Here is a 27,624-nt window from a genome sequence, read left to right on the forward strand (position 1 = left end):
CCATTAGCTCAGGCTTCTTATTAACTCTTTTAACTTATACCAAACCATTACTCTTATCTATGTTAGCCACATGGCTCAGTACCTTTTTCAGTGGGGCAGGTCACATCCTGCTTCTTTGGTGGTCTTGACAGGACTGGGAGAAATGGGCTTCCTCTTCCCTAGAATTCTCCTGTTCTCATCGTCCTGCCTCTGCTTCTTGTCTGGTTGACCCACCTATACTTCCTGCCTGGCCAATCAGTGTTTATTTAAAACATGATTGACAGAATACAAACAATTCTCCCACACCACCTCCCCCTCTTTAAAAAAAAGGGAAATATCCATAGTCCATTTTGGGGGAATGTGGGTAGTATTCCAGGCTACTTCTGGCTGGTTGGGGGCACTGATAATCTTAGGGGCACCTAAAGAAAATTTAGATTTATGATCAAGTCCTGACTGGAGTCTCCTGTGAGTCTTGGTCATCTCAGGCAGCAGTCTTGAGCCTATTCTGGATGTAGAACTCTGACATCTGGGTCATCTGTTCCTGCCACAGATTTCTCAGGTGGTTTTCCTTGATCAAACCTAATTTTTCTTAACTCTGAATAAATCCAGAACCTCTCATTTTCTGTGGAAACAAAAGCAAAACCTCTTCTCCAAGGTAACATACCTTTTGACTAGAAATTTGAAGTCAAGATATTTTCAAAATACCTATCTTGGATTAATTCAGCAGCATTTATAAGCAAATACCTTTTAGCAGCTGTTGCTCCTTCCTCAGCATTCAAAAAATTCAAAGAGAGCATAATAATGTACAGCATCTAGATACTCTGTGTTTTCCATCTTTATGTGGCTTTACTTTTACCTCTATTTCTTTTATTTTTACTTTTACTGTTTGAGACAGGTTCTCTGTACATCTTTGGCTGTCCTGGAATTTCCTCTGTAGGCCAGGCTGTCCTTGAACTCACAGAAATCCTCCTGTCTCTATCTGCCAAATTCTGGGATTAAAGGTGTGTGCTACCTCAACTTGAAGCCACAGAAGTCTGTCTGCCTCTGCCTCTGCTTCTGCCTCTCAGGCATTGGGAATAAAGGTGTGTGCCACCACTCCTTGAACTCACAGAGATCCTCCTGTCTCTGCCTATTTCATAGAATATAAGCTTATATTTGCCTTTAGTAGGAATACTAATGTAATGATGTCTTATGCAAATGGAAAGAAATTTGAATCCAAAGAATTATTTAAATACAGTCTCTTTTCAGATGGATGAGGCTATTATTGTCCCAAGATCCAGTCATAAACACAGAGACACGAGTAAAGATGACAGGAGTTGGATCCATTCAACCTACAAGTTGAAGTAAAGGAGGATGAGGAACATAAGACAATACCCCTGTTCAGAGGCACTCACCACAGATGCACAGGTCGAAGCAGGTCATACCACCAGAAAAAGATTCTCAGGTGACACATGGTCCCCCATATTCCTCAGAACAACTACTGTCTTCACTTATAGGGCCTTAACTTGGACCCTGGTGGGCAGACATAAAAACTGATGGTACACTCAATATTGGGTTTTGCTCTTAGCTGAAGGTTAACTATCTACCTGGTGACTTCCACTATCTTTTCACCCTCTACCACTGTCCTTGATGGCCAGGAGCCAGAGGAGCTGAAAAGGAATCTGTAATGACTCAGTGCATAAATTGGTAATGACAGATGTATCCACTTCCCAATTTTCTTCAGTGAACCAGGATTCCACATCTCAAATTGTTTAAACCACACAGGCTAATTTAAAGGCAGTTCAGAATGTTCTGTAGAGAAATGATCTTTAGCTCATATATATATATATATATATATATATATATATATATATATATATATATATATAATCAACCTGGAGAATTTTAAAAATCAAGAGTAAGTGAAAGAATGCCCTTTTGTGCTTCCCTTTTTGTTTTTGTTCTTTTTTTCAGTTTTTTGAGAGTATTGCTCTGTGCAGCCCAGGCAGTCCTGAAGCTTGCTCTGTGGACCAGGCTGGCCTCAAACTCACAGGAATGCATTTGACTCTGCCTCTTTAGTGTTGGGATTAAAGGCAAGCACCACTGGTGTGGGAGGTCCTTCTGTCTATGTGTTGCTTTTATTGGTTAATGAATAAAAAAGTCTTGTCCGGTGGTAGCACAATAGAATAGAGCTAGGCAAGAAAAACTAAAGTGAATGCTGGGAGAAAGGAGGCAGGGTCAAAGAAATGCCATGTAGCCCCCGGAGACAGAAGCCAGAACTTTAGCGGGTAAGCCACAGCCACATGGTCATACACAGATTAATAGAAATGGGTTAAATTTATATATAAGAGTTAGCCAATAAGAAGCTAGAGCTAATGGGCCAAACAGGACTTAATTACTACAGTATCTGTGTTGTTATTTCTGGGTTAAGCAGTCAGGAAGCAACAAGTGGCCTCCTCCCACTATACACCACCACCACCCAGCTCCCCCCCCCCTTTTCATTTATAATATTTTCATGTTCTATATGCTCTTTCCATTGTAAACTGGCCTGGAGGACTATAAGGAATGCCTGTAATATGATTAACATTCCATTCCTTACAGAAGTTCTTCGATTTATGTACATAGGCTGGTCCACAATTAGATTTTATAGAAGTAGGGACTCACACAACAGCAAAAGATTGTAGAAGAGCAAAATGCAGAAGCATTCCCTGAGGATTGAAGAATTGTACAAAAAATTTTGGGATAAGTATCACTGTATGCAAATTTGGCATGTGAGGGACAAGAACAAAGTGGATGACATTCATTTATCATGATTCATTAGTATTTTTAACTCTGGGAATACCATAAGCCACATGGCCACAGCAGTGTAAGAGAGCACAAATAGGGCATTCCTGTACAAACCGTCTCACTTGTTTCAGCAGGGTATGATACTATACATGAAGTCAATTAGTATCAGTGCAGTGTTGATGTTTGTTATGGAGAAGTGAAAATCAGGCAGGTTCATTCATAAGCTTGCTTCTTTATTTCTGCAATAAAGACACGGAGGTTAAAATGTGCATGAGTATGAATAATAAAGAAAGGATGTGTGAAGATTTTGAACCTGATGTAGTTCCTGTAGTGATGGGAGCATAGCAGGATGTGAAGACAAAACTGAAGCAGGTTCTATTGTTGGGAACAACCCAACTATATAAGCAGAATCCGAAATGACACTTAAGAGTTAATGAATTAATCATAACAGATGAATCAAAATACCACTTGCACCCATTGAACAGAGGAATGAGAAATATTAATAAATTGATGAGTTATGAGGACTGAATTCCTCCTATACCATTAGATAAGACATCAATAAAGTAAGTATCTGACTGTGGAATGAGAGGTTGGCAATTTTTGTAATCACAAATTCAGCTCATAAAAAATGAATAATTTTCTACCCTTCCATAATAATCTACAAACAAAATCTGAAAGTCCATAGAATTGTATTACACTCTTAAACACTGATTTTTAGGGGTTAATATAATATAGCAAGAAGAGTAAGGAAAGCACTTAGTATTTTGAGACGATTGTGGTGTAAACTTTCCATCGTCTGGTACTATAATATCTATAGGAGATAAGTTACTGAGGAAAATAAGTTTAAAGGCAGCAAAGTACCTTTGTAATACACAAATGCCTCTTCTAGTCTGGTTTCAAATCACTATACTTGTTTTCTTGCCTCATGAGATACTATTCAAGGACCGTGCAAGGAAACCTTCTAAAGTTTTTAAATAGTATGGGTAGTGCATAATTTGGCGTTCCTAAAGTGGAATGTATCCAACTAAATAACTTCTGGAAGTTAATTGTTTTTTTACATTGTTTTTTTGTATGGATATTTTTGTGGTGTAAAAGTTGCTCTAGTAACCAGTTGTCCCAAACGTTGCACAGTATCTGATCTTTCTACCATTTTAGTGTAATAATTAGCCTGTTTTGACATACTATGTCCTGAGTCATGTAATAGATAGGTTGTAAGTCTTCTTCTTTGGAGGTGACTAAGATCATCCTTATTGAATAACAGAGCCTAAAAGGCTTTTCATCTAGTTCATGTTCCTTTCAATATTATTTTGGATTCTGTCCCATACTTCATCCAAAGTTTCTTCTTCTGAAAGTCAGGGATTATATTCATAAGCAACTTGCAGACAGTTGAAGAGTTAAGGTTTTAATGCTTGTGCATTAAAAAAAAAAAAGCCGGGTGGTGGTGGCGCACGCCTTTAATCCCAGCACTTGGGAGGCAGAGGCAGGCGGATCTCTGTGAGTTCGAGACCAGCCTGGTCTGACAAAGTGAAAGCCTTTCTTGGTGTCTGCCCCATTATTGTCCCTTATGATGGAGGAAGATCATTGGTTAATAAAGAAACTGCCTTGGCTCTTTTGCTAGGACAGCAGCTTAGATAGGCAGAGTAGACAGAACAGAATGATGTGCCCATGTTCCCAAATATTGTTTATAAATGTTCTTTTACATTTAAAGGGGGATATGATATAGATATGAATAATTTGCATTGATATGGATTTTGCTTTAGTGATTTAAAATTAAGGCCAATTTTGTTATATGTAAATGTATTTCTGACCTTGACTAAGGTATTGTGATTGTGTAGTTCATTATTAAAATGTAATGTATATAGGTTGTTAATAGATAATCATTAATAATAGTCAAGTTTATAGTCATGTTAGATTTTCTAGATATATAGAGATATATTTCAGTTAGATAGGCATTCTTCATATCTTTCAAAGACTGCAGAATATGGCATTTAAAATGTTTTAATAACTTAGGGCTTTTCAGGACAATGAGACACATCTGCTCCTGGCAGCACCAATCTACTTCAAGAGGAAGATGGGTATCAAAGAGCCTCCTTATGGAGTAGGTTAGCCATTTGGACAAGAAACTGCCCTTGCCTGGACTGTTGCACTGGACACAAAGAACCCGCAGAGAGAGGACTGCTAAACTTGCCTAAAGGTGAGATATTCTTTCGGGGTTCCTGATTCATGAAAGAGTCTGCGAGATATTCTGCAGGACACAGCAGATAGTGACTAAATTGTCTTTGAAATTTCCTGCTTCATGGAAAAGTCTGCTGGATACTATGGGCCTGTAGGCTGAAGATGGATGCCCCAACGGTACAAAAGAACTTTGGGTGACTGTCCAGACAGCAAGATGTCTCTGTCATTTCTAGAGTTTTGGACTTCTTGTTTGCTTAGGTAATATTATATCCTTCTGGACTCTTTGATGGAGTTAAAGAATATATAGATAGTTCCTGATTCATGAAAGAGTCTGCGAGACATTCTGCAGGACACAGCAGATAGTGACTAATTGCCTTTGAAATTTCCTGCTTCATGGAAATGTCTGCTGGAAACTACTATGGGCCTGTAGGCCAAAGATGGATGCCCCAAAGGTACAGAGGAACTTTGAGTGACTGTCCAGGCATAGAGATGTCTCTATGATTTCTAGAGTTTTGTAAGTTGCTTACTTATCATTTACTTAGGTAATATTATATCCTTCGGGAGTCTTTGATGGAGTTAAAGAATAGATAGATAGTTATAGTTGTTTTCCTTTGTTATGACAAAGATAAAATAGATGTAAATATTGTAACTGTAATTCTTGCTTGATAACTGTTTTGTTATATGTAATCTTACTATGTTAAAGTGAAAGCCTTTCTTTTTTGTTTAAAGAGAAAAAGGGGAAATGATGGAGGAAGATCATTGGTTAATTAAGAAACCGCCTTGGCCCTTTTGATAGGACAGCAGCTTAGATAGGCGGAGTAGACAGAACAGAATGCTGGGAGAAAGAAGCCGAGTCAGGCAGTCGCCATGATTCTCCCACTCCAGACAGACGCAAGTTAAGATCTTTCCTGGTAAGCCAGCTCATGGTGCTACACAGAATATTAGAAGTGGGTTAGATCAATATGTAAGAGCTAGCCAATAAGAGGTTAAAACTAATGGGCCAAGCAGTGTTTAAAAGAATATTTTCCATGTAATTATTTTGGGTAAAGCTAGCCGTGCAGAGCTGGGTGGCAGAACGCAGCCCGCCGTTCCTCACTACACCCTTACCTCCTTCTGCAAGGGCCTACACTCACCTTTTGCACCTGATGTCTAGTCCTTGCTCAGCCTCTACTCATTGTTGTTCTAGAGATATGGAAGAATGGAGCCAATAAATCAGGCAGACTAAAGTCTCTCACAACAGACAACTTTATTCAGGGCCCAACACACTTTATGCATGGTAATTAAGACAGTCATATAAGGTCTCATGACTTCAAACTGTATACAACAACAAGGACAAGCCAGACAAATAACTATTAAGCTATTTTTATTTAAATTTGTAAAAAACGCCAGGCGGTGGTTGCGCACACCTTTAATACCAGCACTAGGGAGGCAGAGGCAGGCAGATCTCTGTGAGTTCAAGGCCAGCCTGGTCTACAAGAGCTAGTGCCAGGACAGGCTCCAAAGCTACAGAGAAACCCTGTCTCGAAAAACTAAAATAAATAAATAAATAAATAAAATAAAATTTGTAAAAAAATACATAAAGCCCTTTTAACAATATGTAGTATCTTTTATGCATATATTTAAACACTATATATTTATTTATTTATATACACACGCATGACTCCATTAATTTTAAAGGGGCTTTCTTTAAGTTTTTATTTTTATACTTGAACAATTATATTAAAAAATATGCCTTTACATCATTTTCATATCTCATATAAAAAGAAGACAGAAGAATGCATCAGATTTCCTGGAGCTGTAATACAGGTAGTTTTGAGCCATCTGATGAGGGCACTAAGAATCAAAATTGGGAGCCGGGCGGTGGTGGCGCACGCCTTTAATCCCAGCACTCGGGAGGCAGAGGCAGGCGGATCTCTGTGAGTTCAAGACCAGCCTGGTCTAGAAGAGCTAGTTCCAGGACAGGAACCAAAAAGCTACAGAGAAACCCTGTCTTGAAAATCAAAAAAAAAAAAAAAAGAATCAAAATTGGGTACCTATAGCATAAGTACTGAGACAACTGTCTATTATTCAAATATGTCATTATAATTCAGAAGATGAAGATGTCCCATGACTCCTTTTATCTCCTCTCACTTGGAGGTGATGAAAATTCCTTCTACATGGTCTACCAAGGATTGAACAGATTCCTTTCCCTCTGTGAGTGGGCTCTGCACATTTCTTCTTATTGCCATTAACACAGTTCTTTGATGTGAGTGAACACAATGAAAGGTTTAGCTGATTAGAGATGAGTCCAGATTAAGCTAGGAAAAATTCCATACTGTGATATACGCTATAGTTACCTAAATGTTCTTTTTGGTTGAGACAGGATCTCTCCAGATAGCCATGAGTATCCTGGAACTCACAATGTAAACCATAATAGCCTCAAACTCAGAAAGATCCATTTGCCTGTCTCCAAAATAAACCACTATTACCAGTTGAGATATGTTTATAAAATGACCTATCTTTGAATCAGAGACAAATAGTGGAAGATTTAAACAGTAACTCTCATTTTTGTTGACTTGTGATGTGATAGAATCCTACAATGTATTTGTTTCAATTGGTAATCATTTCCTGTGTTCTTAATATTTTGGCTATTTTCTTTGCTTTGTTAATTTCACCTCTTTAGATATTCTTAACAGTTTGTAAACACCTGTGCCATGCTGTGCATTTAGCAGGCAGAGGACATCTTACAGATGAGTATTCTTTGCTTTTTCAGTACTACAGAACAAACTGAGGTAGTCAAGCTAGGGAGCAATTGCATTAAACAAGCGAGTAACCTCACTGGTCATCATTTTAGTTACAAAAACATCCATGTGTGTGGGTGTGTGGTGTGCATATGACAAAGCCCAAATGTAGTAATCATAGAAAAACTGGTATGAGTAATGTGTGTATCCCAGAGACTGAACTCAGGTATTCAGGTTTAGTAGCAACCACTTTTACCCACTGAGACAATTCTCTGCCATTCATATTTCTGAGAAAGTGTTAGGAAAAAGCATTTAGAGCTCAGAATAAACTAACAAAAAAATTTTTAAAGGGATGGCAGGATAAATAACATTGTCATTTGCAAATAGGTTGTATTATTCAAAATATTCTGTGCTCCTCTATTCTTGGGTGACAATTTGTTTATAATTTCAAAAGAAGACAATATTTGACCAATGGAAGGGTTCTACTAATCCTATTTGGGCATCAGTGAGACGGCTCAGTGGGAATAATGTGTGGTGTGCAAAGTTTTACTGAATTTACTAGATTCATAATGCTTCTCTCCAGACAGTAACTCTTTCATGCTTTTGAAGAAGACTCTCCCATGAAGAGGCATTATCACATTGTCATTTCTTTGGCTTTCTTCACTATTCTTTGATGTCTTTGAGGACTACACTGACCTGCAAAGTTTTAGTGCATCAATTACATTCACAGGGGCTTTTTCGGTATGACTCCTTTCATGTGTTTGGAGGTTTCGGTGAAGGGTGAAGGCTTTACCACACTGATTACATTCATACGGTTTGTCTCCACTATGACTTCTTTCATGCCTTTGAAGATAAATGCTATGTGCAAAGGCTTTGCCACATAGATTACATCCATAAGGTTTTAGTCCTATATGACTACTTTCATGTATTTTAAGATTACTGCGACTTACAAAGCTTTTACCACACTGATCACATACGTAGGGTTTTTCTCCGGTATGACTCCTTTCATGTGTTTGAAGATTACGACGACTGGTAAAGGCTTTACCACATTGACTACATACAAAGGGCTTGTCTCCAGTATGAGTTCTTTCATGTGTTTGAAGATTACTTCGACTTGCAAAGGCTTTACCACACTGACTGCATTCATAGGGTTTCTCTCCAGTATGACTTCTGAAATGTTTCTGAAGACGACAGAACTGTGTAAAGCTTTTCCCACATTGATTACACTCAAATGGTTTGTCTGCACTATGACTTCTTTCATGCCTTTGAAGATAAATTATGTGTGCGAAGGCTTTACCACATTGATTACATTCATAAGGTTTAACTCCTGTATGAGTACTTTCATGTACTTGAAGATTACTACGACATGCAAAGGCTTTACCACACTGATTACATATATAAGGCTTCTCTCCAGTATGAATTTTTTCATGATTTCTCAGACTGGTGAAATGTGCAAAGGCTTTGCCACATTGATGACATATATAGGGCTTTTCTCCAGTATGAATTCTTTCATGTATTTGAAGATTACGGCGACTTAAAAAGGCTTTACCACATTGAACACATACATAGGGCTTGTCTGCAGTATGAATTCTTTCATGTGCTTGAAGATTACTGAGACTTGCAAAGACTTTACCACACTGACTGCATTTATAGGGTTTCTCTCCAGTATGGCTTTTATAATGTTTTCGAAGACTAGTTAAACATACAAAAGCTTTATCACATTGATTACATTCATACGGTTTGTCTCCACTATGACTTCTTTCATGCCTTTGAAGATAAATGATGTTTGCAAAGGCTTTGCCACATTGACTACATTCATAGGGTTTGACTCCTGTATGAATACTTTCATGTATTTGAAGATTACTACGACAGGTAAAGGCTTTACCACATTGATTACATTCAAAAGGTTTCTCCCCAGTATGAGTTTTTTCATGATTTCGAAGACTAGTTAAATGCACAAAGGCTTGACCACATTGAACACATACATAGGGTTTCTCTCCAGTATGAATTCTTCCATGTATTTTAAGATTATGGCGACTTACAAAGGCTTTACCACATTGAACACATACATAGGGTTTCTCTCCAGGATGGATTCTTTCATGTATTTTAAGATTATGGTGTGTAACGTGGACAGTCCTGTTTGTTGTTGCCATGACTATACCACACTGATTACATTTACATGATTGCTCATTAGTATGAGTTCGATGTACTTGAAAGCAACTGTGATGTGCAAAGTCTTTTCCACATTGATTGTATTTATAGGGATCTACTTCCACATGAGTTCTCTGGTGTAGCTGTAAAGAGGAATCAGATCTAAAGTCTTTATCATGCTGATTATATTCATAGAGATCTTCTTCATTATGGATTCCTTTGTGTATTTGAAGATACCTGTGAAGGTTAAAGACTTTAGTAGATAGTTCATATTTCTCACTTACATTTCTCATATGAGTTTATCACATTTTTCAACAGAACTGGAAGAACTCAGAATTTTACCACACTGGTTGCATGCATAACATTTTTCTATACTGTGAGTCACACGACAAGTGCAAAGTGAACCAGAGCAGACAAAAGAATTCTTACACTCCTTGTACTCATAAGATTTTTTTACAGTATGAGTTTGTTGTATTCCCAGTGTAGTTGGAAAACCAATTAATTGTAAATTTATATCACATTCACCAAATCTGCTCATAGTGGGGACTACTACATATCTTCTAAGTGTTGTAGGAGAAAAAGAGGTACATTGCTTCTTTCCATATCTCTTATGTTCAAATAGTTTGTATCCAGAGGGACACATGAGATATCTATTAAGGGAAGAATAACAAAAAAAAAAAAAAGATTTTCACATTGCATTCACACAGTTTAACTTTTGCTCCACATAAAGATGTGGTATAGGGATTAACGTTTCTCCACAACACCCTTCTTGATATTCATAAAGTGACCTTCCCTCACTAAACCATGGAAAGCCTCTGTATGAGCAACACTAGATTTGCTTAGAATATGTCTTGCACAGACATTGATCCCCTTATCAATGTATGTGCCCATATGATACAAAGGTACAAAATTAAAGGAATGGACAGTTCTACAAAATGGATCCCATGGAGCTATTAAAATACTGTCATGTGGCAGCATTCCCAGTGGGCTACACCTGGCCTGGCTCCAGAGTGTTGGCACCTAACCTTAATCCATCTTTGATTTAGTAGATAACCTTTGTTTGTCTTGTCACCTTATGTGAATCTTGTAAGAGTTTCTCAAGGATAGAAAGTCTAAGCATAGCTCAGTTCAGGAAACCTGGAAAACTGTGGCACCTGATGAATGGAGAATTTGCACTTGGCATTGTATTTTTGGAGGCTTCATTCCTGTTGTTTTGAGCATATGGAAATCAACTGGCTAGAGTGTAAATGTAGAGAAAAATAAAAATGCCCTTGGTAAAGGCAAAGTGCTTCATTTCTGAGAATATTAGGCGAAATCCCCCTGCAGCCAGGAAAGGCTAAATTCATTCCTAAGGTGTCTCTGAGTCTTTTTTCCACAGACCACAGTTTACCCAACACTGTGCTGCAACATTTGGTGCCCAATAGGAGGCTTGAAGAAGGACAATGGACCTGTGAAGGACAGAGAAGCTGGCTATCTTAAGAACTGGAAGAAGTGCCCTCAGGGTAAAGAGACTCCAGGATTGGCAGGGTCATGGGAAACTTCCCATCACTGGAACAATGATACTTGCAGTTATTAAAATGTCTGTTATCTGTTATAAGAAGATGGAGTGAAAGTGAAGGGAAAACAACTTACAGAGCTTTTTCTATTAATTAAACGGCACTGCCATTGATTTCAGGCAACTCCTCAAGTTCAATTGAAACTAAAGATGGAAGCGAGCTAGAGAGATTTGAGGAGGGCTCATAAGAAAGGAGAGCCAACACCATAAAAAAATTGGTCTTTATGTAACTTAATATCAAATGCTCTAGAGCCATTGCAGAGTGAGGAGTCACTTAAAGTTGTATCTGAAGTAGAACAGAAAAAAGGGAAGACATTCGGTTAGCAGAGGAGAATGTTCCTTCACAGGTTGCTAGGAAAGCTGTTTCAGAGGACAGCAGAAGTGAGGAAAGTCAAGATACTGGAGGTGACTCTCTTCCTTCTTCATCAGATGAAACAAACTTAGAAATCAGAAAGGCTGAAAGGTTAACTGCATGTTTAAAAAATATAAGAGTTCCAGAGACAAAAAAGGAAACTTTCCAGTAAAGAAAAGAGAAAGCAAGGAGATTAAAAAAAAAAAGATAAAATTATCAACAGTCTCAGGGCTATGTTCAGACTGACTGGAGACACAGAGGCATGAAAGATCAAATTATCAACAGTCTCAGGGCTATGTTCAGACTGACTGGAGACACAGAGGCATGAAAGATCAAATTATCAACAGTCTCAGGGCTATGTTCAGACTGACTGGAGACACAGAGGCATGAAAGATCAAATTATCAACAGTCTCAGGGCTATGTTCAGACTGACTGGAGACACAGAGGCATGAAAGATCAAATTATCAACAGTCTCAGGGCTATGTTCAGACTGACTGGAGACACAGAGGCATGAAAGATCAAATTATCAACAGTCTCAGGGCTATGTTCAGACTGACTGGAGACACAGAAGCATGAAAGATCAAATTATCAACAGTCTCAGGGCTATGTTCAGACTGACTGGAGACACAGAGGCATGAAAGATCAAATTATCAACAGTCTCAGGGCTATGTTCAGACTGACTGGAGACACAGAGGCATGAAAGATCAAATTATCAACAGTCTCAGGGCTATGTTCAGACTGACTGGAGACACAGAGGCACGAAAGATCTGAAAAGGTTAAAAGAAGCAGTGGTAGCATATGGGATGCATTTGCTCTACGTAAGACAGGTTTTAAACAACTGGACTACTGGGAACAGTTATTCCACACGACTGGAAGGACCTAATGGCAGTTATACTAGAAGCTAGTTCTCAATTACAATGGCTTACTTGGTGGGGAGAGGATGCAGCAGCCATGGAACAGGGTAATTCAGACCACAGAAATGAATATAGCAAAGGACCAATTATTAGGAGAGACCGGTATGCCAATCTGCGAACACAAAAGCACTTTGATGATGCTACTATGGAGATGTATCATCTAGTGCTTTCAAGTGCCTGGGATAAGGTTGAGGAGCCAGGGATCCTTCAAAAAAGGATCTATCTCCTTCACAAAAATCACACAAAGTACACGAGAAGTTTTCACTGACTTTCAGTAAAGACTAACTTCAGCATTACATACACAATAGCTGGTCCAGATGTTAGAAAGTTCTAATTGACCCTCTGGATTTTGAGAATGCTACTACAGAATACCAAAAGGCCAAACGGCCCTTGAAGGCTCAGGGAGCTCCTTCAGAGGAATGGGTTAAAGCTACTGCTGATATTGGTTAGAACTAATGGGCCAGGCATTGTTTAAATGAATAGTTTCTGTGTAATTATGTCAGGGGCTAAGCTAGCCAGGAGGACGGGAGCTGGGCAGGACGCGGCCCCCTGCTCCTTTCACAACACATCATTATGTGGATGATATTTTATTGGCTGCTTCTTCTGACATAGATACCTTAGAAAGAATGTTCAATATAATCCATAAAATTTACCCTGTTGGAGACTACAAATGTCTCCTGAAAAAATAAGGCGAGGGGCCGGGCGGTGGTGGCGCACGCCTTTAATCCCAGCACTCGGGAGGCAGAGACAGGCGGATCTCTGTGAGTTCGAGACCAGCCTGGTCTACAAGAGCTAGTTCCAGGACAGGCTCCAAAACCACAGAGAAACCCTGTCTCGAAAAACCAAAAAAAAAAAAAAAAAAAATAAGGCGAGGATATTCTCTTAGCTATTTAGGCTATTAAGTAAGTAAACAGAGAATTCAACTGCAAAAAGTACAGATTAGGAGAGATTGACTGCATAATCTTAATGATTTCCAAAAATTATTGGGTGGTATTAACTGATTGCAGCCGACAATTGGATTGTCTAGTCAAGAATTAACTAATTTGTTCCAAATTTTGCAAGGTGAACTTATTCCTGATAATTCAAAATTAACTTTATTATTGTCCACCTACAACAGACAATCCAAGAAAGAAACTGCCCACTTTATATCCCAGATTCAACCCCATGTTGGGTTGCCTGGGCCATTAGCAGAAGGAAATACAGAAATTGATCAATTGTTGATAGGAAATGTGTTAGAAACCTTAGAATTACATAACACACACCATGTTAATAGTAAGGCTTAAAGAAAAAGTTTCTATTACCTGGCAACAAGATAACAAAATGGAGGATTCTATAATTACACATTTATTAGAAACAGTGGCTGTAATGGGCATACCAGCACAAATTAAGACTGATAATGGCCCAGCTTATGTTTCCAGTAAAATGCAACCATTTTTTGCACATTACAACATAAAACATGTTACAGGGATGCCATACACTCCTACAGTATAAAAGGAGTGGCAGGCAGGCTTGCCTTTCGTCCCACCCAGCTACCGTCCCGCCCAGCTACCGCACGGCTAGCTTTACACCCGAAATAATAACACACAAATTGTATTCATTTAAATACTGCCTGGCCCATTAGCTCTAGCCTCTTACTGGCTAACTCTCATATCTTGATTAACCCATTTCTATTAATGTGTATCACCACTTGACTGTGGCTTAATGGCATGAATCTAACCACCGTCTGTCTTGGGTAGGAGAAGCATGGCGTCTGCCTGACTCTGCTTTCTTTCTCCCAGCATTCTGTTCAGTCTACTCCACCTATCTAAACTGCTGTCCTATCAAAAAGCCAAGGCAGTCTCTTTATTTAGCCAATAAAAGAAACACATAGAAAGAAGACCCTCCTACATCACTACAGGACAATCAATTATTGAGAGATCTAACTGCACCTGAAAGAGATGCCTGCTAAACAGAAAGAGGATATGAAGACACCCTTAAATTTTCTAAATGTTAATGAAACAGAACAACAGCAAACACTGGAACACAGAAAAGAACTGTTGATTTAAATCTATCCTGTATACTACAAGAATGCCATGACATCTGCTTGGAGAAAGGGCGAGTGTCATGACGGGGCCAGGGTTCTGCTGATGTTCCCACAGGAGATAATAGACTATGGTCCCATTCGAAACTGATAAGAATCCCGCATGAGCAAGTGACATACCCCAGATGCTGCAGATGCAGAGATGCCTCCACCAAAGTCAAGACACAGGAGACCTCTGCAACAAACAACTACTCCTCTCACCTGGGGACAGCTTAAGAATTTGTGTGACAAAGGAGAGGTGACACTTCCCATGACTCACAAGTCTGTAAATTCTACTAACTACTAAGTTATAAGAAATATATTAGCATGCTTTCCATGGTAACAGTACAGGTAAAGGGGATGGATCATAATTATTGGGTTTTATCCCCAATTCTCCAATTAACTGAGCAGTAAGTAGAGGAGATATGGATATTCCTGAAGTGGTTAATGAATCTTCATGGTTACCTGGTCCTTATGACAACTGAGGTCCTGCTCAGTCAATTAAGGAGGGTAGAGTGATTGACAGTTACACTGTGGGAGTACGAGGAATTCCTATTTGCATGGGAAATGGAATTCGATGCTTAAATATAACCTCTCAAGTATGGCTACCCAAAGACAAAACTACCCAAGATTATCTTAATAAGTTTTATATGCTTCAAGCATCTGGTTTTAAAGGACAGGAGATTAATGCCATTCGCTCCATTAATCTACTGTTCTGTGAGATGTGGGTTACCAACAGAGAATCTGAATGGGTGAGTTAGCAACAATGCCAGAGTGAGAGACCTTGAGTGCTAATTAGCATCTCCCAAGGAGATGCCATGAATTGGAGTCCTTCTGGCTCCCCTCAAGGAAAATCTTCTCACTCAAAGTTAAGATGGAAATGGACTAGTTTGAATGGAACTGTAGAAATCAGTGCTTCTGTTAATAAACCTATCCAATGGCATGGAGTTGGAATGTCAAATCCCTTCCTACAATTTGGCAATTCAATTCAGACAAACTCGTGGAAACTGGAAAGTGCCTTCTTGATAGAGGCCACAGATTTATGCAGTAAGAGTTCAGCAGACAGTTCAGAGGTCAACCCACCAGAGACACACTTCTGATGGAGATAAGTCTTCTTCACAAGGTGATAAGGAATACTGCCTTTTGAATGTATTAGCCGTCCTCCTTGTAGACTTCTTATGTGAAGCAATAGCTCTTTCCCTCACATTACAGCTTGCGGATTTTTCCCACAGCAACACAGGTGTTGTTTATTGGGCACAATTTCCCTTACACATTGGATGACTCTTCCTAGCAATGTGTGATTCTGGTGAGAAACTAATCACAGTCAATACCCTTACTCTCAGCCAGATCTCTGTATACACTTAGAAGTCTGCCCCTCTGCATGGATCTCCTTTGGCAGGCAGTTCGTCAGGATTAGTGTCACGGTAGAGACCTGACTAGAAGCATGCACGGATGCCCAACAACAAGAATTATGGCATGTCTGAAATTGTTGATGCTTAGCCCAGCCCTCAGCGAGATAGGAAGCGAGTGCACCCGGGATTCACCCTCTACAGACATGGGAAGTGTTATTCCAATTAACAGTGTTCTAATCCTAAACAGGTTACTAACACTCTATTTTTCATCTCAGTTTATCAATATAAGATCTTAACTTAGAAGATTAATTGATTGGGTCTTAAGTAAACAGAAACAAGCTATTAACCATTTTCACAGCCCCAAAGGCAATTCTTTTCCACAGATGCCATGGGAACAAGCCACAGTAGCCCGGGAGGCTGAGAAGAGTCCAGCTCCAGATTTTGTACTATGTTACTAACAGGCCTCCTACTGCTTAGGTGTAAATGTAATTCTTAGATCTGAAAGGCCCTCCCCCTTTTCTAGCCTGCTAAACATTTGGCAAATATGCTAAGGCAGACCAAATGCCACAGGCGCCCTTCCATAGTGCATGCTGGCGCTGTCTTCAGAGCTAGTTCTGGTGAGCCAGCCAGGAGAAGGCACCATGTGTACTTCCCGCTTTCACATTTATCAATTGTAAACTTTTAACATATCACCTAACCGTGCTTAGAAATGTGGTCCAGCACACAAACCCCTTCTTTCCTCTTAGATTCTATTTAAAGTTCCCTCCTTAACTGATTCCTGTGAGGCTGTCAAGTCCACAGTAAGACTCTCCTGTGATGATCCTGAACAGAAGTTTGCTGAGAGAATATTAAAGAGAACACATCAAATAGTTGGATTGGCTATTGCACTTATTATGGGAATCATTGTAGCAACAGCAGGAACAGCAGCAACAGCTGGAGTGGTGCTTCATAAAGAAATCCAAACTGCTGAATGCCTTACAGACTGACACAAACATTCAACAGAACTTTGGGCTGAACAAAATACAACTGATAATAAGATAATGAATTAATTTGCTGAGTTAAAGCCAACTGTTTTATTGTTAGAGGATAGAAATTTTGAAGGAGCAGGTAACATTAAAATGTGATTGCAGTGTCTCTTCTTATTGTATGTATCACATCCTTAAGATTTAATGAAGGCAAGTATGATTGAGATAAGGCTAAGATGCACTTGATGGGTCACCCTAAGTATTCTCAAATGACTTCATTTACAAAAAGGAACTTTTGCAAATAAAGCTACCTGATACAACAGGAATAGCTATTATGGAAGGTCTTGCAAATACAATAGCATTATTCAACCCTATGAATCACCTGAAACAGATTTCTTATCCTAGCAAGTATTGCTTTTGTTCTAGCAATATTAACTTTATTGGCTTTAAAATGTGTTTTAGTGAACTTACATGCGACTGTAAGACAAATAGCTAGAAAAAAAAAAGCTGTATATACTGTAAGACTGCATTCAAGATAAGCAATTTTTGTATAAAGAAAAAAGGGATCTGTGGCAGCATTCCTGCTGGGCTATACCTGACCCTAATCCCCACTGGCTACACCTGGCCTACCTCCAGAATGCTAGCACCTACCTAGCCCTGATCCATCTTTTATTTAGCAGATACCCTTTGTTTCTCTTGCTGACCTATGTGAATCTTATCTGAGAGTTTTCCAAGGGACAAAGCCTACGCGAAACTTGGTTCCGAAAAACTGTGGTACCTGATGAATTGAAAATCTGCACTTGGCACTATATTTTTGGAAGCTTCAATGCCATTGTTTTGAGTATATGGGAATCAACTGGCTAAAATGTAAATATGGAGAAAAATAAATATGCCCTGGGTGAAGGGAAAGGGCTTCAGTCCTTAGAGACTGGCCCCCTGCAGCCACAATCGGACCTGCATGAACATCTATCCTGTGACGGTGTCACGTGTTAACACATTGTTTCCGGAGAATCCAGTCACGATAAACAGATCACCCAAAGGAAGTTCTTTACTTCCAACCATTATCATCTGGCAGAGTAGAACTCAGCCATCCATAAATTTAATAAGAGGCCTGAGTCTCAGTAGTTCACCTGGCTGCAGGAAGAACCACAGGTGGAGATTACCTGACCTCCATCCAAGAGCAGACCATCCAAAGGAAATTCCTAATGTTCCAACCACTGTAGATATGACCACCTGCCAGCACACTCACTAGGACACTCCTAGACAAATGTCAGCCAATCAGGGGTCCTGAACCTCAGGACCTCACCCCCACCTTTACTACCATAAAACCCTACTCTAACTGAGCTCAGGGACTTCAGTTTATTCCAATATACTGGACGTGCGGAGAGACCGAGTTTGTAAACTTCTATAAAATAAGGGTTCTTTGATTTTACATACGGGACTCGGTCTCCTTGTTGGCTTTCGAAAAACTTTGCAGATTTGGGCATAACAGTTTCATTGTCTTCTTTCTTAGAGACACCTCCCTGACACTGAGGCACACTAGTTTGTGAGAATTTCACAATCATCATAAAGCTGTGCTTATTTAATGTTGTCTTTCCTTAAAGTTTCAGATCATACTGAAATTTCTTCAGATGTATGTATTAGCTTGCATACATAAATTACCTTTCATGTCTTCTAGAACTTTGACAATGTTCTTCAATATTCTGGTTTTCCCATTTGTAGCCTAAAATACAGTACCAGAAAATGTACATTACAAATTACTAGAAATTATGCAAAATTCAAGTCACTATCTTTATTGAACCTAAAAACTGAAATTATTCAGCCACAGATAAGGCTGCACTTTCAGGATCTAAAAGCAGGCATATGCGAATGGGTCCTCAAGCACAAAGGGCCTCGTGTGACCCACATGCGCGCGTGTCTGGTTACATCCACATATGACTCAGCTAAAACCCTTGCACACATGCGTGAGTCGCCCATCTGCGTCATCAGTGTATAACATAGTCACGCCAACCCCTGTGCACCTGTGCTAGGCAGCTTTTAAAAGCTGGAGGCGCCATTTCCCTCCCTCCCTCCCTCGCTCTCACGCTCTCTCTCTCTCTGCACACCAATCCCCCCCTCTAATAAACTCCTAAGCGGGTTCGTTTGTGTTCCATGTTTCCTTCTCACTCACGCCAGGTAATTTCAAGAACCATGCCTGATTAATTTACCACATTCTTCCTACATTCTTCCTTTTTCACAACTGAAATCCCAGGAGAGAACCAATGACTAAGAAATGCTTGTCCCAGTTTGTGGAAACTGATGAACTCTAGACCGACAGTTGTGGAGCCTGCATGGGACCAAACTAGGTCCTCTGCATGTGAGTGACAATTGTGTACCCTGGTGTTTGAGGGGCCCCTGGCAGTGGGACCATGATCTATCCCTGGTGCATGAGCTGGCTCTTTGGAGCCCATTCCCTATGGTGCTGGGATGCCTTGCTTAGCCTTGATATAGGGAGAGGGGTTTGGTCCTGCCTCAACTTCATTTGCCAGGCTTTGTTGACTCCCCATGGGAGGCCTTACACTTTTGGAGTGGATGAGGGGGAGGTTTGGAGAAGCCAGGTTCAGGAGTTGGAGGAGGGGTAGGAAGGGAACTGTGGTTGGTATGCAAAATAAATTTAAAAAATTAAAAAGGAAAAAAGTGTGTGTCCCCTTATTGCAAAAAACTGACAAAAAATTGAGCAGTCCTACCTACAGCAGTGAGGTTCTCACAGGTCTCCAGCATCACATCTCTGTAGAGACTCTTCTGGGAAGGATCCAGCAAAGCCCACTCTTCATGAGTGAAGTTCACATGCACATCCTCATAGGTCACTGCGTCCTGAAATATGCCACATAAGTACACCATAGAAATGGTGAGACTGGCTGCATTGAGAATGACTCAATATACACTTCATTGAGAATATGTTGACATGATTCTGCGTGTTCCACACATATATTCCATGGCACGGAATTTCAAATGCAGTCACAAAGACATTTTAGAAGGAAACAGAAAAGGAGGATGACACATCTCATTTCTGTGCCCACTGAAAGGGACCTGACAAGGAATTTTGGGGAGGATTGTGAAAGGCAGATTTTAACAGCCCTCTTATGTGAAGAATCTGTGCTGTCTGGTCCACTGGAGCCGAAGAATCAACCGTGATTAACAAGAAACCAGAACCACTGAAGTAAAACTTTTGACTGACTGGGACAATTGATACTGCTCAGCTCGAACTGAGAAATTTGCAGTAATTAAGAAAAGACAAGCATCATTGAGGCGAAATCTGGGCAGTGTCTCCTCAGAATCAGCACAGAAGCTGTGTTCAGAGGTGGCTGTCTTAGTTAGGGTTCTACTGCTGTGAAGAGCCATCATGATCAGGGCATCTCTTATAGAGGGAAACATTTAATTGGGTGGTTTATAATTCAGAGATTCAGTTCATTATCTCCATGGTGGGAAGCACGGAAGGATGCAGGCAGACATGAGGCTGGAGAAATAGCAGAGAGACCTACATGTTGCAGGCAACAGGAAACAGTCTGTGTATTACACTGAGCAAGGCCTGAATATATATCACAACTCAAAGCCTGCCTCCACAGTGACATACTTCCTTCATAACGGCCGTACCTACACCAACAACGCCACAGCTCCCAATAGCAATAGTGCTACTGTCTTTCACACCACCACAGTGGCCAAGGTTGCACCTTGCACTGGCAGGTGAACTTAGGAGTGTTAGAGTCATCCAGGTGGCACTGGTTTTGAAGGCATGAAGGAGTCGTGAAGGGCACCTGAGGCTTGGCTAGTGAGAGGCCATTGGTGAAGATGCAGTCTTAGTAGCAGCTGAAGGCTCAGGATTGAGCAGAGCTATGCAGGGAAGTTGAGGTTTAGCACCAGGAAGTAAGCCAGGAGAGGCTACTGGTGAAAGTGGAATTGCAGCAACAAGCCTGAGCACAGTGGAGAGACCGGTACCATGAGATGACACAAGAAGAGCAGTGGAGGAGCGGAGGCAGTCGGAGCCTGGAAGACAGGATGTGTGCGCTGCAGAGGGCGGGGCTGGAGAAGTGAGCAGAGTCCCTTGGAGGAGCCCAGAAGACTATGAATCCCAGATAGATGGACAGTGAGCTATTTATACTGCTGGTGTTTGTTTCTGCGTTGTTCAGACTGTGACGATGACCTAGTTCTTCCCGACAACTGGGCTGACAGTGGCTCCACACCTCTCCTGTTCTCCAGATCCAATTTCCCCAGACTCATGCCCAGCTGTGTAGCAGAACACCTGCTGCTGTCTCCCTTTCCTCCCTGACCCCATCCCTAATGGATCACAAAGCTTTCCAACCTTCCTTCCCCCAACGCATCCCAGTACCCCAGCCTCCAACACCAGCAGGCAGTCACTGTAATACACCAGCCGAGCAGGCTGGGGAAACAGGTAAATTAACCGAAGACCTTCACCTTCCTTCCTCTCTGCACAACCCAATACCCAGTCTCGTCTCAACCTCTGCAACAGAACGCCAGGTGAAGACTTCGCATCTGTGCACATGTGCTGTGCATCCCACGGACTTCCCCCTTAGCCGCCCTCTCACACCTGTTGCTTTATCCCAGTCCCCAATTCCAGCAGGCACATCCCATTAAGCAACAGACCACTTCTGCCAAGGAAGCAAGTAGGCTGTCTGTTTATCTTACCCTCTCCTTTTGTTATTCTATATCCAATCCATGAGTCTCATCCCCAGTCCTATAACAGACTCTCTAGAGCAGGCTCTTTTCACTCTCTCCCTCCATTCCAAGGAGATGCCATAAGCAGATCCTCATTGTACACTCTACTCTGCTCCATGCTAATCCCTTCAGATCCCTAGTCTGTTCCCATTCCTAAATGTCAGCTCCCAATACCCAGCAACATATTTTACCTGGGACCACCATTGGCCAAAACTATCAAGTCCACAGAAAATGTCCTACCAGGCAACACACAGCCATTACACTCCCGTAAAATGCAGAGAAAAAACAGAAGTAATGGAGGAAGGTCATTGGCTAATAAAGGAACTGCCTTGGCCCATTTTATTGGTTAGGACATAGGTAGGTGGAGTAAACAGAACAGAACGCTGGAATGGATATCATGAGGGTATGATTTCAGAATTTGGATCTAAGGATATGATACTTTGGAAAAGAGATTCTTCTTTTGTTTTCACAGAGGATCAGACCTTGTGGATTGCATTTATCCCGATATGGTATGATAGACCACGCCCTCCTGAAGAGTTGGTGTGAACACCTTCAGAAAATTGCTTCGCTCAACTGCCAACTGAGATGAAACTAGCACACAGGTTACACCATGAAAGACCTAATTAACGACGCCCCCATTCAGCAGGAAGCAGTTTGGAGAGAAAAAACTGCACCCATGTTCCCAAATATGGTTTATAAACGTTCTTTTACATTTAAAGGGGGATATGATATAGACATGAATAATTTGCATTAGTATAGATTTTGCTTTATTGATAGAGATTTACGGTCAATTTTGTTATATGTATAAGTGTTTCTGATTTTGATTAAGGTATTGTGATTGTGTAGTTCATTTAAATATGTAATGTGTAATTAGGAAATATAGGTTGTTGATGGATAATCATAAATAATAGTCAAGTTTGTAGTCATGTTAGTTAATATTTTCTAGATGTGCATAGATATATTTTAGATAGGCATTCTTCATATCTCTCAAAGGCTACAGAATATGGCATTTAAAATACTTTAATAACTTAGGACTTTTCATGACAATGAGACACTCTGCTCCTGGCAGCACCAATCTACTTCAAGAGGAAGATGGGCATCGAAGAGGATCCTTATGGAGTTTGATAGCCATTTGGGCAAGAAACTGCTCTTGCCTGGACTATTGCATAAACTGGACACAGAGAACCCGCAGAGAGAGGACTACTGAACTTGCCTAAGGTGAGATGATCTTTCGGGGTTCCTGATTCATGAAAGAGTCTGCGAGACATTCTGAAGGACACAACAGATAGTGACTGAACTGACTTTGAATTTTCCTGCTTTATGGAAATGTCTGCTGGAAACTATGGGCCTGAAAGCTGAAGATGGATGCCCCAACGGTACAGAGGAACTTTGGGTGACTGTCCAGGCAGCGAGATGTCTCTGTCATTTCTAGAGTTTTAAAAGTTGCTTTTTTCTTGTTTGCGTAGGTAGTATTGTATCTTTCTGGAGTCTTTGATGGAGTTAAGAATAGTTAGTTATAGTTATAGTTTTCCTTAGTTATGATAAAGATTATTGTAACTTTTACTTGATAACTGTTTCGTTATATGTAATTTTGCTATGTTAAAGTTAAAGCCTTTTTTTTTTAAACCGAAAAAGGGGAAATGATGGAGGAAGGTCATTGGCTAATAAAGGAACTGCTTGGCCCATTTTATTGGTTAGGACATAGGTAGGTGGAGTAAACAGAACAGAACGCTGGGAGGAAGAGGAAGTGAGCTCAGACTCGACAGCTCTCCTCTCGGGAGCAGACGCCTAGAGAGACGCCATGCTCCCGGCTCCTGGGCAGACACACGCAATGAAGCTCCAACCCAGGATGTAGAGTTTATTTAGTGGGTTATGGAGGGGGAAAGGGAGGAGAGAAGGGGGGAGAAGAGAGAGAGAAGCAGAAGATGCCTCTCCAGAACAAAGGCAGATAGAGATGGGGGAGGGAAGGAGAGAGAGAAAGGGAGAAAGAGAGGGGAGGGAGAGAGGACTGAAGAGGAGGTTGGACAGCAGACAGGGGAGACTGGAAGTGGGCAGGGATTGTCTCTAAAAGGGACAGGATACCCAGGTGACAGACCAGGCCAGCAGATTACAACAATCCCTCCAAAGTGAATGGGCTCCAAAAAGGCAGGCAGTTCAAGCACAATGGATAAATCCTGTTTCCACTGCCAGCGGCCCCACAGACGGCCTAAGTCACACGACTGTCACCCACAGAGGGCCTAGTCTAGTTCTGTGTAGGCTACTGTGCTGTCGGTCCAGAGTCAGTGAGCTCCCCATCACAGTCTTTACCCCTCCGCTCCTTCTATCACTCTGTTCAACTGGTCTCCAGTAACTCAATCCAGTGATTGGGTGTGGCTCTCTGGTTCTGCTTCCCACAGTTGCTGGATAAGGTTCTATGATGATAATTAAGATAGTCATCAATCTGATTACAGGAGAAGGCCAGATGAGGCACCTTCCCCACTAGTGCTTAGGATCTTAGCTGGGGTCATCCTTGTAGATTCCTGGGAATTTCCCTAATATCGGGTTTCTCCTAGCACCTAGGTTTCAGTTCTTCCTCCAGGTGCCAGAATGGCAGTGTATCTGTTCATTGTCCTTGTGTTGTTATTAGACTGACATGGATGGTATGAGACAGACTAAGAGAACTCTCACTCCCCTAATTGTAATTCTGGAAGACTTTCAGACTTTAGAAATAAGGCAAAAAGAGACAAACTGGAGACTAAAGGGGTAAACTTAGCATCTTTTGCAAGAATAAATGGCCAACATTTGGAACCAGGTAGTCAATAGAGAGAACCTTTGACCCATGTTATCATTTCTAAGACAAAAGACATGATCTTCAGCAAACCTGAACACCCAGACCAGATTCCTTACTTGGGAGGACTTTGTAGCACACCGTCCCCCTTGGTTAAAATCCTTTATCTCCACAGGGCTGATTAAGAAAACCATCTTTGCCTTACAGAAAGACAAAGGCTACATGACACCTTGCTCTCAAAATAAATTAATGAATAACAAATTGGGAAACATCAAATGAAGTTCTTATTTCTTCCTTGTTTTGAAATTTTTAGAGGAGGGGGTTTCTCTGTGTATCCCTGGCTGTGGTGGAACTCGCTCTGTAGACCTGGCTGGTCTCAAACTCAGAGAGATCTGGTGTAAGAGGTTCTTCTGTTCATGTCTTGCTTTCATTGGTTAATGAATAAAGAAACTGCTTTGGGCCTGATAGGGCAGAAATTAGGTAGGTGGAGAAGACAGAACTGAATGCTGGGAAGAAAGGGAGAGAGACAGAGAAGCCATGGATCCTCTGCCTGAGATGGATGCCAGTTAAAATCTCTGGTAAGCCACAGCCACATAGCGATACACAGATTAATGGTGATAGGTTAATCTAATATGTAAGATTCAGCAAAAAAGAAGTTAAAGCTAATGGCCAAGTAGTGTTTTAATTAATACAGTTTCTGTGTGGTAATTTGGGATGTAAGCTAGCCATGCGGCTGGCCCCTCCTCTTGTAACAGAGATCTGCCTGCTCTGCCTCCTGAGTGCTGGGATTAAAGGCCTGCAGTGGCACCAGCAGGAATAAAGCTCTTGATAACTGGCAGTCACTGGAGAACAGAAGTGATGCTGTGGTGGTTTGAATGAGAATGGCCTCCACAGGCCTTTATGACTGAATACTCAGTCACCAGAGAGTGGCACTGTTTGACAGGGATTAGGAGGTGTGGCCAATCCCTCCTAATAGGTGTGGGCTTGTTGGAGGAAGTGTCTCATTGCAGGTGGGCTTTGAGTTTCAAGGGCCCAAGCATGGCCCAGTGGCCTTCTTGCTGCCTGTGGATCCAAGGTAGAACCCTCAAGTACTTTCTCCAGGACCATGTCTGCCTGCCTGCCACCATGTTCCTCACTATGATGACAATAAACTAAACCTTTGAAACTATAAGCCAGGCCCAATTAAATGTTTTCCTTTATAACACTTGCCATGGCCAAGGTTTCTCTTCACAGCAACAGAACACTGACACAGGCACCAACAACCGGTGTGTAAAAGTCTTAAAAATAAGCAGAAAGAACACTTACCTATACTGACTGAACCAGAGCAGGTCCTTTCCTGGTAGAGGGAATGTCATTACTGCGTGTATGGCCTTCTCTGTGTAAAATGTTAGCTGCTGAGTGCTGGATGCGGACACACAAGGCACAGCCAAATGCCTGTGTCTCAGTCCTCTCGGCACGTCTGCTCATACCAACATGAGAGAGTCGCCCAGTTGGAAACTTCAGAGGCTCGAGGTAAGCTCCCCAATTTGTACACCCATCAATTTGGTTTGCACTCCTTCATATGGTGCGAATGAACACACGCTGGAAAAGTGCAGACGTTCACTCGCCATGCCCCATCAGGTTCCTCTCCCAACGGAGGCCCCTGCAGCTCACTGTCTTAGAATTAACTTGAAATCCAGCCATTGCCTAGCCTGCTGACCCCTGCAGTGGACAACTGGCCATACTCTTCTGTTCTCCATGGAGAAGCCATGCTCCAAATACCATGCTCCTGTTCCTGAAATGCACAGCCCACTCGGAGTCAAATGGGGAGATCTAGCGCTGTGCGGTGCTACAAACATGTAATCCAAGAATCGAGGAGCAGATTCAGGGGGACAGCCACGTTAATGGGCTGCGGGGCTGTACACTGGGATCCAGGCAACCTTGGAGCACACTGAGACCTTAATAAAGAAAAATCTCTTCAATAATAAGTCTCCGACTCTGGCTGACACCCCAAGAGGATGGGTCCAGGGACAGATCTGCTAACTCACACACACCACAGGCTTGTGTACCCCACATGTGCTGTCAACCTGGAGAAATGCAGATGACTGCCCCGCTAGCATGGCCTGTTCAGTTTGCTTCCTTACACAACTCAGGATCACCTGCCCAGGGTAGGCCCTATTATATCAACCACTAATCAAGAAAACACCCTATAGCTTTGTCTACAGGCCAGCGTGACTCTAGCTTGTGGCAAGCTGACTAAATTTAACCAGCAAACCTCTTCTGAGTCATCCCCCAAACATGGGCGGTGGTGGCGCATATCTTTAATCCCAGCACTCGGGAGGCAGAGGCTGGCGGATCTCTGTGAGTTCGAGACCAGCCTGGTCTAAATAACTAGTTCCAGGACAGGCTCCAAAGCCACAGAGAAACATTATCTAGAAAAACCGGGGGTAGGGGCGCAAACTTAGAAACAAAATCACAATTAAAACACCGATATTTTAACACATGAGGTCCGGTAATCCAGTAGGTCTGGCCTTATTGACAACTGAACCACCCTGGCATCTCCAAACAGATGTGTTCATGACACAGACTTTACGCCCTGCACAGAACTAACTGCAGACGGATCCTGCATCTGAATGTTCAGTGCCAAGTGCAGAACTTCTAGAAGACGCTAGAGGAAACCAGGTATCTGCCAGTTAACAAGTCTGCCTCCCACTGCAGAGATGAAAGTTGCGCATGCGCGGCATGGTGGCTTCATCCTCGCGCAATCTCTCCGCCCCCCACCCCCCCACCCCAAATCTCCATCCCCGTGTTCTGCGCAGCCGCAGCCTTAGATGAGTCATTCCGGGGCCAGGGGACCCGGGAGCTGCAGGGAATGCAAGGACCTCTCCGCCGCCGGTTCCCACAGCCCCGGGAGGACCCCACACCGGCTCCCGCGGCTCCTCCCGCGTGGGGACTGCGGCCCTCGCTCACCATGGCGGATTCCGAGCTCGCCGCGCTCTCCCCACAGCTCCCGACCGCGGGTGACAGCGCAGAACACGGAACACAAGACTCTGCTTCAGGCCCGGGGCCTCGGAGCATGGCGGACCGGAAGTGCCCGCCCCATTCTGACGGGTAGTCCGGCTGGGAGCCCTGATTGGCTACTGAGGCCTTAGTCACGGGAGTAGCGTCCTTAGGAAC

General features: G+C 41.9%; 1 protein-coding gene across 5 annotated transcripts; it reads right to left on the bottom strand.

The window, feature by feature from the left end:
* Positions 1–6,151: 6,151 nt before the first annotated feature.
* LOC142851546 (uncharacterized) lies at positions 6,152–27,534 on the bottom strand. 5 transcript variants are annotated; one of them, XR_012910835.1, is made up of 5 exons: positions 27,418–27,534; positions 19,715–19,841; positions 18,651–18,711; positions 6,810–10,028; positions 6,152–6,340 (listed from the first exon to the last, which is right to left on the bottom strand). XR_012910835.1 is itself a non-coding variant. In XM_075975285.1 (5 exons), the coding sequence occupies exons 1-5, from the start codon at positions 27,523–27,525 to the stop codon at positions 8,327–8,329; spliced, it is 1,806 nt and encodes a 601-aa protein (XP_075831400.1). In that variant the 5' UTR covers positions 27,526–27,534; the 3' UTR covers positions 6,152–8,326. The 5 variants fall into 5 exon arrangements, 4 of the variants coding, with proteins under 4 accessions (XP_075831400.1, XP_075831397.1, XP_075831398.1 ...); XM_075975285.1 differs by adding an exon at positions 10,347–10,441 and having other exon boundaries at positions 6,152–9,741; XM_075975282.1 differs by having other exon boundaries at positions 6,152–10,028.
* Positions 27,535–27,624: the final 90 nt, after the last annotated feature.

Source organism: Microtus pennsylvanicus, chromosome 6 (assembly GCF_037038515.1).
Source record: "Microtus pennsylvanicus isolate mMicPen1 chromosome 6, mMicPen1.hap1, whole genome shotgun sequence".
Classification (NCBI taxonomy): Eukaryota; Metazoa; Chordata; class Mammalia; order Rodentia; family Cricetidae; genus Microtus; species Microtus pennsylvanicus.